The sequence below is a fragment of the Hemitrygon akajei genome, chromosome 6 (genome assembly GCF_048418815.1).
Source record: "Hemitrygon akajei chromosome 6, sHemAka1.3, whole genome shotgun sequence".
Classification (NCBI taxonomy): Eukaryota; Metazoa; Chordata; class Chondrichthyes; order Myliobatiformes; family Dasyatidae; genus Hemitrygon; species Hemitrygon akajei.
The window spans coordinates 91,623,562-91,641,446 of record NC_133129.1 but is presented as its reverse complement, the minus strand read 5'-3'; the positions used below and the strand labels follow the sequence as shown (position 1 = coordinate 91,641,446).

Here is a 17,885-nt window from a genome sequence, read left to right as displayed (position 1 = left end):
CATGCGAGCGCCTCGCTTAAAGTGAACACGAACTGAGACCCTCATTTCGGTCTCCAGTGTCCTCTTTGAATCAGCTTCATGTTTTGAAGTTACGGAACATAACATTCCCCATTTCGATGTTCGGTCTGAACCTCTTGGCCAGGTCTGCATGCCTTTTTGCACTGAGTTCCTGCCACATTGATTGGCTGATGAGATATTTTCATGTTGGCCAGGTGTAACGGTGCCCTAACAGAGAGGCCGGTCCGAGAGAGAGAGAGAGAGACCCCCGGGCTCTTCGGCCATCAGCCTTGGAGTTATGACCCCGCAGGACCCACTGACCCCTTACAACTCACCGCTGTGACTATCGGACTGTCCCGTGACCCGCTGCCCTGTGTGTGACTGCCCTATCTCAGCTTCCCTCTCCAAACACGAGTCCCCTTTTTAAAACTGTCAGCGAGCGGGTGTACTTTGAGCCTCCGGCTGCGAGAGGCGGGGACTCTTGTGGGGTGAGAGCAGTCAGACAGAAGCCCTCGTTGTTTTCCCACAGCGCTGAGGTGGACAGGGGCACAGAGTCCGCTCCACGGTCCCTGCGGAGTCCCAGCCCAAAGGCCGCTGGCCATGGCGATCTGGCTGTCCCTCTGCTTTTCTTCCATCGCGCTGGCTTTCGACGGTAGGTTTAAAGATGCAATTTATCCAGCACAATGTGTCGATTCCCAGTCGTACAGGGTCTATGGCGCATCGGGATAGAGGCGCTGCATCACGGATCCCGACGCGCGGGTTTGTGTGTGTGGAGTTTTTCAGGTTCTACCTGTGACTGCGTGGTCTCTTCCCCCCCACCCCCAGGAGAGCTTTGTTCCCTCCCACGTCCCAAAGGTGCACGGGTCGCTGGGTCAATCGGCCCCTGTAATTTGCCCCTATTGTATGGCGAGGAGTAGAATCTGCTGGGAGTTAATGGGAATGTGGAGAGAATGAAATAAGATTGGTGTCAATACGGTGGTCAGTACGGATTCGATGGACCGAATGACCTGTTTCCAAGCTGCATGGCTCATTGATCGGGATGGTACTAGTAGAAAGATTAGAAAGTTTAACCGGATTAATTTAGATGTCAGATGGCGAGTTGCCAGGAGTAAAGGTGAATCTCAAAGAGTCAGTTGTTTTATTCATGGGATATGACGTACGTGATTTTTTTTCAATTTTCATTCTAAATATTCGTAGTTTGCGTACTACCAATCAGAAACATTTCAAGTGCCGCACCGTTTTCCAGCCGTGAGCAACAGCTGGTCCACGCAGCTGTAAAAAAAATTAGAGCGAACTGCAAACATTTTCTCTTTCGATCCTCCCACTTTCTGCCAACTCAAAGTGAACCCGTGGGCATGCGCAGGAGCCCCAGTTATGCCTGTCTTTACGTTGGCAATTTCCAACAGGTCGAGCCTGCCCTGGCAATGCTCTCCAACACTTTCCGCGACACATTGGCGACTGCGTCGCTGTTGCTTTATGCCCCTTGCTGAGCTGGTCAATTTCATCGACTTGGTCTCCTACTTCCATCTGCCCTTAAATTCACTTGCTGTATTTCTGACGCTTCTTTCCCCTTTCTCGATATCTCTGTCTCAAGCTTGGGAGAAAAACCGTCAACCGACATCTTTTACAAACCTACCGATTCCCATAGCTACCTCGATTACCTCTATCTCCTGTGAAAATGTTACTCCTTTTCCTCAGTTCCTTCGCCCCTGCCGCATCGGTTCTCAGGATGAGGCTTTCCTTTCCAGAACATCAGAGATATCTTCCTTCCTCAAATAACAGCGTTTCCCTTCTTCCGCCATTGATGCTGCCCTCGCTCCAATTCCTGGTCATCCGCGGTCACCCCATCTTCCCGCTGCTTTAACAGTGACAGAGTTCCTCTTGACCTCAGCACCCAACACATCATTCTCCACAACTTCCGCCATCTTCAACGGGACTCTACCGCCACGCATACCCGTACCTCCCCACCCAATTCCCCACTTTCTGTAAGGATCGTTCCCTGAGTGATTCCCTGGTCCATTCGCCCCTCCCCCCCCATTAATCTCTCTCGTGGCACCTATCCCTGCAAGCACCGGAAGTGCCACACTTGCCCATTCACCTCCTCCTCCCTCACCTCCATTCAGGGGCCCAAACAGTCCTTCCGGGTGAGGCAACACTTCACCCGTGAACCTGCTGGGGTTGTCTATAGTGTCTGGTGTTCCTGATGCGGCCTCCTCTGTATTGGTGAGACCCGATGTAGATTGAGGGAACGGGTTTGTCGATCACCTCCACTCCATCCGCAAAAAGCGGAATTTCCCGGTGGCCAGCCAATTCGATTCCTATTCCCATTCCCATTTCCGGCGTCTTCTTTCTCCTTTGCCATGATGAGGCTATTCTCGGGTTGGAGGAGCAACATCTCATATTCCGTCCAGGTAGCCTCCAAACTGATGGCATGAACATCGATTTCTCCAACTTGCGGGTAAAAAACAAACTACTCCTTTCCCACATCTTCACTTTCCCACTCTGCACTCTTCTCCTCACTGGCCTATCACCCCCCCCCCCCCACCCCGTGCCTTTCTTCTTTCTCTTTCTCCCATAATCCGCTCACCTTTCCGATCAGATTCCTTCTTCCCCGGCCCTTTAACTTTCCTCCCAACTTCTTACACCCCCCTCCCCCCACATGGCGTAACCTATCACAATCTAGATTCCTCCTTCTCCTGCCCCCACTCTTCCCGCTTCCTTTCCAGTCCTGTTGAAGGGTCTCGGTCCGAAGCGTCGACTGTTTATTCATTTCCATAGATGCTACCTGACCTGCTGAGTTCCTCCAACATTTTGTATGTGTTGCTCGGGATTTCCAACACCTGCAGAACCTGTTGTGTTGACACCATTCATTTCATTGAGTGTGCTCCGCCAATCAACCATGGTTGAGTTTTTTTTTCAACCCTATTCTCCCCGTAACCCTTAACCCCTTTACCGGCGTAACACACACACACACACAATGCTGGCTAGAACTGTACTGCTGGCCGACTGCTGCTTCTCGAGATATGGATGGGTTAGCTAGACTGAATTCTTCCTGGGTTCAGTGTGGTGATATCCCAACTATCGTGAAGAGCGGTCGCAAAGTCTTTATTCCAAACTAGGAGAGCATAGCAGAGTCGCGTAGTGACTAGCACAACGTTTTACAGTTACAGGCGGCCAGGGTTCAATTCCCGCCGCCGCCGATACATTCTCCCCGAGACCACGTGTTCTCCGGGTGCTCCCGTTTCCTTGCACAGACCAAAGACATGTCAGTTGGCAGGTTAACTGGGTGTTGTAAATTTTCCCGTGATTAGGCTAGGGTCGAATCGGGGTGGTTGCTGGGCGGCGCGGCTCAAAGGGCCAGCAAAGATCTATTCCACGCTGTAGCTCAATAAATAAATAAAAATGTAATTGGTGTCCATTATAACTGGACATATATTTCTGAAAGCAGCGAACCTTTTGGCAGAGGCAATCACCTTAGATGTCCGAGAGAAATTGGTAACTGGTTTCCTACTGTCACCTTTACTGAGGTACGGTGACAAAATTTGTTTTGCATGTCGTGCATTACAGCGAAGTAGTACAAGGGAAAAGCAGTAATAGAAGGCAGAATAAAGTGTTGCACTTACAGAGAGCGCAAGGGCCGTGGCGTAGGGTGAAGCAGAGAGTCCATCTGACTGTACTAGGTGACCATTCAATAGTCTTTTAACAACGGGATGGACACTGTCCTTGAGTCCGGGTGTACGTGCATCTTCTGCCCGAAGGGGTGGGTGGCGGGGGGTACTGTATGTCCTGATGTTGGCAGCTTTACAAAGGGAGGAACAAGTGTAGACGGAGTCCATGGCGGAGGCTGGCCGCTGTCCACGGCTCTCTGCAGTTTCTTGCGGTCCCGTGCAGAGCAGTGGGATGCCTCCGGAGGGAATGCTCTCTGTGGGGCATCGATAACGACTGTGAGGATCGTTTCTGTTTTCAGTCTCCTGAGGAAGTCGAGGGGAAGGTGAGCTTTCATGGCTGTGCACTCCCACCACCCACCTTGACAACAACAGAGAGACCATGGTCCACAGTCCATCAACATCTAACACTTCGACATCTCACAGGCTCGCTCTCTCCATGACGAGAGAGAGAGAAACAGATGTCTCTCCTTCCACCGCGACAGGGATGACAACAGCCGCCATTTCGATGTTGCAGCCAGTCTGAGGCCTTGCTCTTTTATTTCGAGTTCCCCAACTTGAGGATCGGCAGTTGGATTACTGTGTGCAGAACCACCCTCGCTGTCTTCGATGTTCCGGCTCCCGCTACGCTTCAGTGCAGGACACCAGTGAGAATTCGCGTCCGCAGGGCTGTGCAGGCCCCGAAGTCACTCGACTTCAGGCCAAACCGGGATCCAGTATTGCCGAAACGCGGCCGATCAGCGGGGCTCCGAGAACGCGAGTACGCCATTGTGCAGAGGCGCAGTTTTTGAGCGCCGCTGTGGCTCAAAGACCCCGACAGAACCCCAACCAACCCGAAAAAGGAAAGTAGAGACATTAGAATAGAAAAATATTAGCAGTTTCCCTGATGAGTTGGGAGAAGTCGCCCACTGGCGCATCTTTAACTCCGCCCAGTTTGGCCACTTTGGACACTATGTTGCTTTGCCTGGACACTCATGTTGTCTGCTTGGCACTGCTCCAGGGTGTACAGTATTTCAGAGAAGACATGCTAACCCCTCCTTGCTGGGTCGTCGTGGTCCCTTGTCTAATGAAACTCAGACCAGACTCTTCTGTGTGAGTGATTTTAGTTCGGCAAGATTCTGTACAGTTTGCCTGAGCTCTTACTAGTTTTTCCGATTGATTTCTGTAATAAATCTTTAGTTTGAACTGCCGAAGTCTCCCTGATTCCTGCACTTGAGAGTCATTGCGACTCTCTCTGGGTTATTCTTGAATTCTGCCAGCAGCCGTCTTGCCACGAGGTTGAGTCCTGTGATTTGAGTGTCTAGGGACCCAGAGCGTGAAACCCAGCTCGGCTCTTTGAGGGCGAGGGAGCTCCACTCCTCCATACTTCCAGGCCCGGTATTTGCCCTGTCGTTGTCAGGTTGCTCTCATTGGAATCTTGCTGTGCGCACATTGAACGCAGTCACTCCATGTATCAGAGGCGGCCATGGAATACTGTGAGCGGGGAGGAAAACACAGCTGCAAATGCTGGAAATCCGAGCTAAACTGAAACCAGAAACACTCGGCAGATCACGCAGCCTCAATGGAGAGAGAAACGGGCCTCGGCCGGCAACGCCGACTGTTGCTGCCTGACCCGATGAGTTCCTCCCCAACTTCACGCGTGTTTCTAGTGAAATAAAGTTCTTGTTTTGAGTCTAGCATTCTTCATCAGCGCCGAGAAAGTGAGAATCGAGTTGGTGCGGGTGGGGAAGGGACAAGGATAGGAATTCCTCTGATAGGACAAGATAATCAGACAATTCAGGGAACGTTAATAAAACCAGCAAAAGGGCTAAACACCCACCAGCTCAGTCAGCATCTAGGCAGAAAGAAAGGCATCGCTTCAGATCTGTTCTCGCTCCATTGATGCTGCCTGACCTGCTGGGTGTTTCCAGCACGTTCAGGTTTCTAGCATCCACAGTTTTTCCATCTAAAGAGCAGATGAAGACCTGTTTAACCAGATGCGAATATTGCGCAGTTGTTAGTTATCGCTGGGCTTCTGAAAAACGCAGGAAGGGGAAGGAGGAAGCAGAAGGAAGCCCGGCAAAGTGGGAGCAACGTGTCAGCTACAGCCAGAGGCAGCATTTTGACGGGTTGTCAAAGGTTCTATCGAAATACAAATCTCTCCTCTTTCTCTCTGATAGAGGTGCTCATGGACACTCAGTTGGAGACGGAGGAGCTGAACTGGCTGGCGCTGCCCAGCGGCGGGGTAAGGTGCCAACTTTCACAAACTCTTCCCTCGTCTTGCAAGATGCCCTTCCAACCCTTGAGTTGTGCTGCCCAGCAACCCCCAGTTTAACCCCAGCCTAATCACGGGACAGTTCACAATGACCTACCAGCCGGCACTTCTTTGGACTGTGGGAGGAATCCCGCGTGACCACCAGGAGAATGTACAAAGTCCCTACAGGCAGAGGCGGGAATTGAATCCTTGTCGCTGGTACTGTAGAGCGTCCTGCTAACCACCACGCTACCGTGCCAGCCCAGAGATGTCCAGACCCTTCGGCCCACCTCGTCTGTACTGACCACCATGCCTATCTACTCTGATCCTACATAATAAATTACCTCATCCCGCTGTGCCTTGCTCATTCAAGTCCCTGTCCAGATTACTGTTCCTGATAACTGAAGTCTTCCAATCCCAGGTAACATCTTTATGTGCCAGATTGTGTTGATTGAACACAGAACATAAACCAGTCCAGGCTGTAGAGGGTTATGTCACCACGGTTCGGATATGGGGCAAGTGTGGAGTGAGAGACACTGAAGCAGGTCGATAGTTCACAACTTTAATTCGAAAGTAATTAAAGGGAAAATAAAACAATAAACGGTAAGCCAAACAGGGTTGTTAACTAGAACTCTCCAAAGGGAAAACAAAGCCTACACCGTGGCTGCAAAGAATGTCTAAACATTAAATACCGCTGGTCTTCAGAGCCAGTTGACTTGAAAGTCCAATAACTCAGGGAAGGCCGAATGCAAAACAGCAGCGAAGCGTTGCTGTGCTCTGCCCAAGTCTCGACAAGCGCTACGAAAACAAGAATGGAGTTAAATACTATCACGATTAAGTAATAATGACGTGACACGTACAAATTCACAAGCGCAGTTGCCGCATCGACTGCGCTGCCGAATCCGCGGTTTGTGTCAGGACTCGACACTGTACGACGCTCTTCCAAATCACCGAGCTCCAAGTCGAAAGGAGTTCGCTCGATCCTTTATGACCAAGCCAGCAAAAACGTACCATCTTATACTAACGAAACTAAGTTAGCGAAACAGCAAAATTAGAGTTAAAAAAGGAGGATCTAGTGTTTTCCCGGCGTATATGACGAATAAACTCTTCTCGGGCTTTCAGTCGGGTACAGATATAGATTGTAACCGACGCTTCCACATCAAACTCCGCCATCTTCATCGGGGATGACCAGGGCAAGTCCGCTGGTATTTATACCCCGTAGTATGTCCCTCCTGATTGGTTAGTCCTCATCCAATCAGGTTTTCGCTGTCCCATTTTGATCACTATCGATTTCCAGTTCTTCCTTAGAGTCAGATCTTCGTCTTCGTTAAAATCCTGTCTCTCTAGTTTTATTTCATTGGCTTGGTCCCAAAGGCTATTGGCGCAGCACTGTGCCGCCTTAGTCAATCCTGTGGCTGTTGCGAGTGCGGTGATTTCTCCGGGTAACCCGAACGGATGCACCCCCTGTGCTCCTTGTTGCGGGTTTCCACCGTCTGACCGATATACGCTGCTCCGCTTTCACAGGAAACCGGCCGACCTGAGTCCCAGGTCACCTTTGACCCAGATAAGCTGCAACTTGAGCTTCGTTAGGGGTTTGTAGATGGTATTTCTTAAGGATCTGGCGATCCTTCGAGAAACCGCGGGAATATAGTGAAGACAGGCGGTAGCGAAAGGTTCCTCCCCGTTGCTAGGATTCCTGGTTTTTCTGTCAGCCCCTGTAAGGGCCCGATTGATTTCCATCACCTTCTGGCCGTTCCGTAGGAGCGTCATGCGTAATAGTCTTATTTTCTTGGGGAGACTCTCCGGGTCCGAAATAGTTTTCGCACCGTTAATCAGAGTAGAAAGAACTTTGGGAGGCGTGATGGTGGCTGTTGTTGAGGTTTAAGTCCGTGTGAGTGGGTTTCCAATAGACGCCATGTCCGGGGCTATCATCTGGTTTCCGTCGTATTAGCAGGTCCGGGAACATTCTTCTCCATCCCCATCGTAAATTGAATGTTTGGATTTATACTGTTCATATGGAAGTGGAAATTAGAGGAGCTAACCTTCAAACTAGCGGTCACGGAAAAGTATATCACCCCGTCCCTCTCCCTCTCAACGGAACGAAGAGAGCGGGAAACGTGACTCCTTCTGCCGCACCCTAAACCACGTGACAAATTACCCATAAATGCGCAACGTGCAAACAGCTCCTGGATAAACCTTTAACCTACTCCAATATCAACCTAACCCCTCCCTTCCAGATACCTACTTACTACCCGTTACACCACTGGCGTCTGGGGCAGCAATGAAGGTCCTCCACCCGGCGGTATTCAGGTCTTCCTTCATCACTTCAGTAGCTTCCTCTCGGTTTTCACTCCTGTCAGTCACACAAGTCCCGGGGGGAGACTCAGGAATACCGTCACACTCGGATGTAGAAGGATTCTTCATCCCCTTTCTTGATCTTTCTGTCTCCATCTCTGGAGACGGCTTATCTACTGATATCTACTACAAGCCTACGGACTTTCACAGCTACCTGGACTATTCCTCTTCCCATCCTGTCTCTTGCAAAAATGCCATCCCCTTCTTACAATTCCTCCGTCTCCGCCGCATCTGCTCTCAGGATGAGGCTTTTCATTCCAGGACGAAGGAGATGTCTTCCTTTTTTAAACAAAGGGGCTTCCTTTCCTCCACCATCAACTCTGCTCTCAAACGCATCTCTCCCATTTCCCGCACATCTGCCCTCACCCCATCCACCCCCATCCCTTCCCACTGATCTCCCTCCTGGCACTTATCCTTGTAAGCGGAACAAGTGCTACACCTGCCCTTACACTTCCTCCCTCACCACCATTCAGGGCCCCAGACAGTCATTCCAGGTGAGGCGACACTTCACCTCTGAGTCGGCTGGTGTAGTATACTGCGTCCAGTGCTCCCGGTGTGGCCTTTCATATATTGGTGAGACCCGACCCGTTTTGCTGAACTCCTACGCTCTGTCCACCAGAGAAAGCAGGATCTCCCAGTCTCCACGCATTTTAATTCCATGTCCCATTCCCATTCTGATATGTCTATCCATGGCCTCCTCTACTGTCAAGATGAGGCCACCCTCAGGTTGGAGGAACAACACCTTATATTCCGTCTGGGTAGCCTCCAACCTGATGGCATGAATATTGATTTCTCTAACTTCCGTTAATGCCCCTCCTCCCCATCTTAACCCATCGCTAATTTATTTATTTATTATTCTCCCCCCCCCCCCCCCCCTGCTTTTACTCTTTCTGCCTCTCTCACAATCACTCCTTGCCTGTTCTTCATCTCCCTCTGGTGCTCCCCTCTCCTTTCTTTCTCCCTAGGCCTCCCGTCCCATGATCCTCTCCCTTCTCCAGCTCTGTATCCCTTTTGCCAATCAACTTTCCTGCTCTTAGCTTAATCCCTCCCCCTCCTGTCTTCTCCTATCATTTCAGATCTCCCCCTCCCACTTTCAAATCTCTTACTATCTTTTCTTTCAGTTAGCCCTGACGAAGGGTCTCAGCCCGAAACATCAACTGTACTTCCTATAGATGCTGCCTGGCCTGCTGCGTTCCACCAGCATTTTCTGTGTGTTGCTTGAATTTTCAGCATCTGCAAATTTCCTCATGTTTAAGGATTCTTCATTGTTGTTTCGGTAACGATTTTGATTCTGGTATGAAAATACCAATGCCTTTGAATGGAAAATCCTACAGCAGGTAGAGGATTCTATCACAGGTAAAGCTCTAAATGAAATGGCATCGTAGGAAAGCAGAATCCCTCATCAGAGATTCCCACCACACAGGTATGCTCTCTTCTTGCTTCTGCCATCAGGTAGAAGGTACAAGAGCCTTGGGACTCATACCACAGGTTCAAGAACAGTTACTACCCCTCAACCATCAGGCTCTTGAACAAAAGAGGATAACTACACTCACTTGCTCATCTCATTATCTCATGTTCTCATTATGTATTGCTATTTAATTATATTTGCATTTGCACAGTTTGTTGTCTTCTGCACTCTGGTTGATCTTTCATTGATCCTGTTATAGTTACTAATCTGCGGATTTGCTGAGTATGCCCGCAGGAAAATGAATCTCGGATATGTGTGCCATATATATACTCAGATAATAAAATTTACTTTGAACTTTACCACTCTGGGTTATTAGCCCTGAGCTGAAGCCCTGAACCTATAGGGCCGATGGACCACTCTTAGTCTGGCCTCTACCCTTTGACCTGTTTGGGATGGGTGACCCTACCAAGAGCCAAAGCATAAAGCCCTGACTCCAGCCAATATAGCTCTCCAAGTCACCGAAGCACGCAAGATCGTAGTTTTCTTGGAGATCCCTTCCACATAGCCATCCATTTTACGCCTTTCATCCAAGAGCCTCTTATACAATGGTTCCCAATTTGGGGTCCATGGACCCCGTGATTAATGGTAGTGGCAGGGCTCCATGGCATAAAAAAATTGGAACCCCTGATCTTAAGCATCCCACCAGCGTATTCCAGACACTAGCCACTTTTTATGCATAGTTGTTTTTTAAAAATTATTTTATTTACTTATTTTCCTGTAAATGCACACAAGGAAATGAATTTCAGATTAGAATATGATAACAAATATGTACTTCAGTAATAGATTTACTTTGAACTTTGAAAATGTTTTCTGCACCCTCTTTTGCTTAATCAAAACCTTCCTGTAGGGTGGAGACCAGAACTTTACACAGTGCTCCAGGACAGCATGTTAGTGTAGTGGTTAGTCCAGTGACCCAGGTTCAATTCCCACCACTGCCTGTAAACACTTTGTCTGTTCTCCCCGTGACCACGTGGGCTTCTTCCGGGTGTTTCGGTTTCATTCCACAGTACAACGGCTATGGGTTAATTGATCGCATGGGTGCGATTGGAAAGCGTAGTCTCTTCGGGCTGGAAGGCTCAAAATCTAAGTCAAAAGAAAATACAACTGAACTATGACTTCCCAACTCTTGTACTCCGTGCCGTACGCCTTGCTCACTGCTCTTCCCAGTGTGGAACTATGTATTTGTAACTGTAAGTCGAGCATGTTCGCCCCGTACCCAACAGGCAGGATCTCCCGGTGGTCAACCATATGTCATCTCCTCTGCTGACAAGATGAGACCACTCTCAGATTTGAGGAGCAACACATCATAGTCCATTTGGGTGGCCTCCAAATTGACAAATCAAGTTCTCGAGCCTCCAGTAATTTCTGCGCCACCTCCTTCTTCTATTCCCTATTCTACATAGAACAGTACAGCACAGGAACAACCCTTTGACCCATAATGTTGCGCTGAAGCAGCTAAAAAGTAAATTTTAAAAAACCGAATCCTTCCTACCTACACAATGCCCATATTCCTCCATCTCATTCATATTCATGGGCCTATCTAAATGTCTCTTAAAAGCCTTACTCACCTCTTCTCTTCTCCATACCTACCCATCACCTCCCTCTGGTGCTCTTCATCCCTCCCTTTTTTCTAAGATCCACTTAAATCTCTTATCAGATTCCTTTTTGGTCCTTCCACCTATCAGCTACCAGCTTCTCAGTTCACACCCCCCCCCCCCTTCCCTGTCCGCCCACCTAATCACCTTCCAGCTTGTACATCTTCCCCTCCCACCACCTTCTTATTCTGGCCCTCTTTCCCTTTCCCCATTAACCAGTCGCGATGAAGCGTCCCAGTCCAAAACGTCGGCTGTTTATTCCCTAGCATAGATGCAGCCTGGCCTGCTGAGTTCCTCCAGTATTTTGTGCTTGTGGCACTAGGTCTTGTTGTTCAACAACACTCCCCAGTGCCCTACCACTTTCTCGGCACGATCTGCCCTGGCTTCACCATGATCATCATCACCCCGTGCCGTGCCGTATTATGTGGACAATCATGGTCTAGCCACGGCCACGATTGTTGTTGGCAAATTTTTCTACAGAAGTGGTTTGCCATTGCCTTCTTCTGGTCAGTGTCTTTACAAGACGGGTGACCCCAGCCATTATCAGTACTCTACCGAAATTGTCTGCCGCCTGTCAAGATGATTATGTAGGTGAAAATGATTAGTAGGTTTGTGTGTCAGGACAATACTGGTGATGAGGTGGACGGCAAAGAAGGCCGCACAGGCTCATGACGGGATGTTGTTCAACTGGGAAATAGGGAAAGGGAATGGCAAATGAAATTTAACTCAAACAAGAGCAAATTGGTGCATTTTGGAAAGCTAAACCAGGACTTGTGATCTGCACCAGCTGCTCATACGACCGTCCACCACCTGCTCCCATGGCTTCATGTGACACTGATTGGGGGGGGGGAGGGGTCTAAGCAGGTGCTACACTTTGCCCAAGGGTGACCTGCAGGCTAGTGGAGGGAAGGAGCGCCTTACTCCTCCTTTGGTGGAGACGCATCTCCACCCTACCACCCAGCCCTGGTTTAGCTTTCCAAAATGCATCACTTTGTACTCGTTTGAGTTAAATTCCATCTGCCATTCCTTTACCCATTTTCCCAGTTGAGCAAAGTTTCTAATCGTTGTCATAGAAACATAGAAATCTACAGCACATTACAGGCCCTTCGGCCCACAATGTTGTGTTGACCATGTAACCTACTCTAGAAACTGCCTACAATTTCCCTTACCGCCTAGCCCTCTATTTTTCTAAGCTCCACGTACCAATCTAAGAATTTTTTAAAAGACCCTATTGTATCCACATCAACCACCATCCCTGGTGGTGCATTCCACACACCCTCCACTCTCTGTGTGAAAAACTTAGCCCTGACATCCCCTCTGTACCTACTTCCAAGCACCTTAAAACTATGCGCCCCCGTGTTACCCATCTACATGATCATCTTGATTATTAATATACAGTTAATTATTAATATGATGAACAACAGGGGACCCTGTGCCACCCCGATCTTAAAAAAATCCTCTACTACCAGTTTTTTTTTCCAACCAGCAAACTAACTTTGTCTCCGATTTTCTAACGCACTCTGATCCCAATGTACCCTGACCTTCCGGACTATTTCTGTGCCACTGCTGATAGTTATTTATTTAGAGATACAGCTCGGAGTAGACCGTAACAGTCCCGGACAACCCTGATTTAACCTTAGCCTAATCACGGGACAATTTACAATGACAATTAACCCTCCCGGTACCTTGTTACCGGGATTCATGATGGGCTTAGATCAGGTAGGCAGTTTCCCCCAGGGCACGGGTTTAAAGTGAGAGGGGAGACACTTTGAAAGCGATCTGACGGTTACGATGTTCACATGGAGGGGGGTGGTTATCGGGGAACGGGCTGCGGTGGAGGCAGATACAATTACAACGGTTAGAGAGTCCTTGGACAGGAGAGGAGTGGGAAATTTACGAGGCAAATATAGGCAGGTAGGATTTGTGTGGATGTGTTACAGTCGGCAGGGTTGAGCCGAAGGTCCTGTTCCTGTGTTGTGCGGCTGATTTTAAGAGTCGCGTTTCACGAGAGAAATTCTTGCCCTCGGGACGCCGCAGAGGTGTTTCCCCACTGAGCTGAATGCCATCCTTGGGACTGACACCCAATTAGCCAATCACAGGCGTAGCCTGGCCTCTGGCTGGGCGGGGGATAACTGAGCAACTTCCAATGGGCACAGCTGTGTTGACCCCTGAGTCCTGCACTGTCCCCGCCCCCTGAAGCTCCCCGACAAGGTGGGACTGGGATGGGGTCGTTCTCTCATGACTTTCATGGAATCACTTCAGCGGAAGTGATATTGACCAGAGGCTGAGGATAACTACTTAGAATACAGAGCAGTTCAGTATAGGAACAGGCCTTTCGGTCCATCATGTCTGTGCTGAACGCGATGCCATAAACCTATATTAAACTATCTGCCTGCACATGATACATATTCCTCCATTTCTCCACTATTCATGTAACTGTAGAAAATTATGTCTGCTCCATGCGCTCACCATTCTCTTTCTAAAAACGAACTTGTCCCACGCATCTCCTTCAAACTGTCCCTCACTCGCCTTAAACCCATGCCCTGTAGTATTTGACATTTCTACGCAGGAGGGGGGATTCTTCCTATTTTATACATTTCATTACGAGCAGCGTGTGTGTATGTGTGTGTGGGGGGGGGGGGTCGTCGAAATGTCAACATTTCCGGTCAGGTTCCTGCACGCACTGAGAATGGAGCAGTGGGTAAAGCCCAGAGTTGATCCTGCCCCCCAATGCCCCCCCTGCCGGCTCTGTGCATGAGCGTGGAGCTTGCTTTTCTCTCTGTGACCACATGGGTCCGCCCTCCGTATCCCCCCCACCCACAGGTACTCGGTTTCCTCCCACATCCTAAAGACGCAGAGGGTCGGTGGGCCAAAGAGCTGCTGTAAATTGCCCCACTCCACCCCCCAGGATGTGGCTGAGGGAGGAACTCTGGAGGGTGCTGACGAGAGGTGGGGGAAGCAGCTAGCAACTGTTCACTGATTAAACAACTTCTCCCTCCACTCTATTTGAGCTACTAGAGTCAGTACACTGTTTGAGCAATGAGATCCTGTATACTGATTGAACAACTAAACCCTGCTTGCTAATTGAACTACGAGACTATTTGCCCTTTTGAGCAACTAGACCCTGTTCACTGATTGAGCAACTAGACACTGTTTGCTGATTGAACAACTAGACCCCATTCGCTGATTGAGCAACTAAACCCAGTTCACCAGGGCAACTAGACACTGTTCGCTGTCTGAGCAACTAGACCCTGTTTGTTGTTTCAACAATTAGACATATTTGCTGATTGAACGAGAAACTGTTCACTGATTGAACAACTGGACCCTGTTCACCAACAGGCCAACTAGACCCTGTTCACTGATTGAGGAAATAGACACTGTTTGCTGATTGAGGAACTAGACCCTGTTCACTATCTGAGCAACTAGACCCTGTTCGCTGTCTGAGCAACTAGACCCTGTTCGCTGATTGAGCAACTAGACCCTGTTCGCTGTCTGAGCAACTAGACCCTGTTCACTGTCTGAGCAACTAGACACTGTTCACTATCTGAGCAACGAGACCCTGTTTGCTGTCTGAGCAACTAGACACTGTTTGCTGATTGAGCAACTAGACCCTGTTCACTGTCTCAGCAACTAGACCCTGTTTGCTGTATCAGCAACTAGACCCTGTTCGCTGTCTGAGCAACTGGACACTGTTCACTGATTGAGCAACTAGACCCTGTTCACTGTCTCAGCAACTAGACCCTGTTTGCTGTATCAGCAACTAGACCCTGTTCGCTGTCTGAGCAACTGGACACTGTTCGCTGATTGAGCAACTAGACACTGTTCGCTGATTGAGCAACTAGACACTGTTCGCTGTCTGAGCAACTAGACACTGTTCACTGATTGAGCAACTGGACACTGTTCGCTGATTGAGCAACTAGACACTGTTCGCTGATTGAGCAACTAGACCCTGTTCACTATCTGAGCAACTAGTCCCTGTTCCCTGTCTGAGCAACTAGACCCTGATCACTGATTGAGCAACTAGACACTGTTCACTGATTGAGCAACTAGACCCAGTTCACTGTCTGAGCAACTAGACACTGTTCACTGTCTGAGCAACTAGACACTGTTCGCTGATTGAGCAACTAGACACTGTTCACTGTCTGAGCAACTAGACAATGTTTGCTGTCTCAGCAACTAGACACTGTTCAATGATTGAGCAACTAGACACTGTTCACTGATTGAGCAACTAGACCCTATTCGCTGTCTCAGCAACTAAACCCTGTTAGCTGACTCAGCAATTAGACACCGTTCACTGATTGAGCAACTAGACACTGTTCGCTGTCTGAGCAACTAGACACTGTTCGCTGTCTGAGCAACTAGACACTGTTCGCTGTCTGAGCAATTGACACCAGTCGCTGTCTGAGCAATTGACACCGTTAACTGTCTGATCAACAAGACCCTGTTCGCTGTCTGAGCAACTAGACACTGTTCGCTGTCTGAGCAACTAGACACTGTTCGCTGATTGAGCAACTAGACACTGTTCGCTGATTGAGCAACTAGACACTGTTCGCTGTCTGAGCAACTAGACACTGTTCGCTGATTGAGCAACTAGACACTGTTCGCTGTCTGAGCAACTAGACCCTGGTCGCTGTCTGAGCAACTAGACCCTGGTCGCTGTCTGAGCAACTAGACACTGTTCGCTGTCAGAGCAACTAGACCCTATTCGCTGTCTGAGCAACTAGACCCTGTTCGCTGTCTGAGCAACTAGACCCTGTTCGTTGATTGAGCAACTAGACCCTGTTCACCAGGGCAACTAAACCCAGTTTGCTGATTGAGCAACTAGACCCTGTTTGCTGATTGAGCAACAAGACCCTGTTTGCTGATTGAACAACTAGACATCTGAGCAACTAGACACTGTTCGCTGTCTGAGCAACTAGACCCTGTTCGCTGTCTGAGCAACTAGACACTGTTCACTGCCTGAGCAACTAGACCCTGTTCACTGATTGAGCAACTAGACCCTGTTTGCTGTCTCAGCAACTAGACTCTGTTCACTGCCTGAGCAACTAGACTCTGTTCGCTGATTGAGCAACTAGACCCTGTTAGCTGACTCAGCAATTAGACACCGTTCACTGATTGAGTAACTAGACACCGTTCACTGTCTGAGCAACTAGACCCTGTTCGCTGTCTGCGCAACTAGACCCTGTTCGCTGTCTGAGCAACTAGACCCTGTTAGCTGACTCAGCAATTAGACACCGTTCACTGATTGAGCAACTAGACACCGTTCACTGTCTGAGCAACTAGACACTGTTCGCTGTCTGAGCAACTAGACACTGTTCGCTGTCTGAGCAACTAGACACTGTTCACTGATTGAGCAACTAGACACTGTTCACTGATTGAGCAACTAGACGCTATTCGCTGTCTCAGCAACTAGACCCTGTTAGCTGACTCAGCAATTAGACACTGTTCACTGATTGAGCAACTAGACACCGTTCACTGTCTGAGCAACTAGAAACTGTTCGCTGTCTGAGCAACTAGACACTGTTCGCTGATTGAGCAGCTAGACACTGTTCGTTGATTGAGCAACTAGACCCTGTTTGCTGTCTCAGCAACTAGACACTGTTCACTGATTGAGCAACTAGACCCTGTTTGCTGTCTCAGCAACTAGACCCTGTTCGCTGATTGAGCACTATCTGAGCAACTAGACCCTGTTCGCTGATTGAGCAACTAGACCCTATTTGTTGTTTCAACAATTGGACCTATTTGCTGATTGAACTAGAAACTGTTCACTGATTGAACAACTGGACCCTGTTCACCAACAGGGCAACTAGACCCTGTTTGCTGTCTCAGCAACTAGACACTGTTCACTGATTGAGCAACTAGACACTGTTCGCTGTCTGAGCAATTGACACCAGTCGCTGTCTGAGCAATTGACACCGTTCACTGTCTGAGCAACAAGACCCTGTTCGCTGTCTGAGCAACTAGACACTGTTCGCTGTCTGAGCAACTAGACACTGTTCGCTGTCTGAGCAACTAGACACTGTTCGCTGATTGAGCAACTAGACACTGTTCGCTGATTGAGCAACTAGACCCTGTTCGCTGATTGAGCAACTAGACCCTGTTTGCTGTCTCAGCAACTAGACCCTGTTCACTGCCTGAGCAACTAGACCCTGTTCGCTGATTGAGCAACTAGACCCTGTTCGCTGTCTGAGCAACTAGACCCTGTTCGCTGTCTGAGCAACTAGACCCTGTTCGCTGATTGAGCAACTAGACACTGTTCGCTGTCTGAGCAACTAGACACTGTTCGCTGTCTGAGCAATTGACACCAGTCGCTGTCTGAGCAATTGACACCGTTCACTGTCTGATCAACAAGACCCTGTTCGCTGTCTGAGCAACTAGACACTGTTCGCTGTCTGAGCAACTAGACACTGTTCGCTGATTGAGCAACTAGACACTGTTCGCTGATTGAGCAACTAGACACTGTTCGCTGTCTGAGCAACTAGACACTGTTCGCTGTCTGAGCAACTAGACACTGTTCGCTGATTGAGCAACTAGACACTGTTCGCTGTCTGAGCAACTAGACCCTGGTCGCT

At 49.1% G+C, this 17,885-nt stretch overlaps 1 protein-coding gene across 1 annotated transcript in view; it reads left to right on the top strand.

Moving 5' to 3' along the window:
* The first annotated feature begins 466 nt into the window (after positions 1 to 466).
* LOC140729263 (ephrin type-B receptor 3-like) overlaps positions 467 to 17,885 on the top strand; it is a 45,067-nt gene continuing 27,648 nt past the window's right edge. Inside the window, exons 1-2 of the mRNA XM_073048841.1 lie at positions 467 to 649; positions 5,822 to 5,886. Coding sequence (XP_072904942.1) covers positions 598 to 649; positions 5,822 to 5,886 — 117 coding nt within the window. The 5' untranslated portion in view covers positions 467 to 597. The remainder of the gene's footprint in view (positions 650 to 5,821; positions 5,887 to 17,885) is intronic.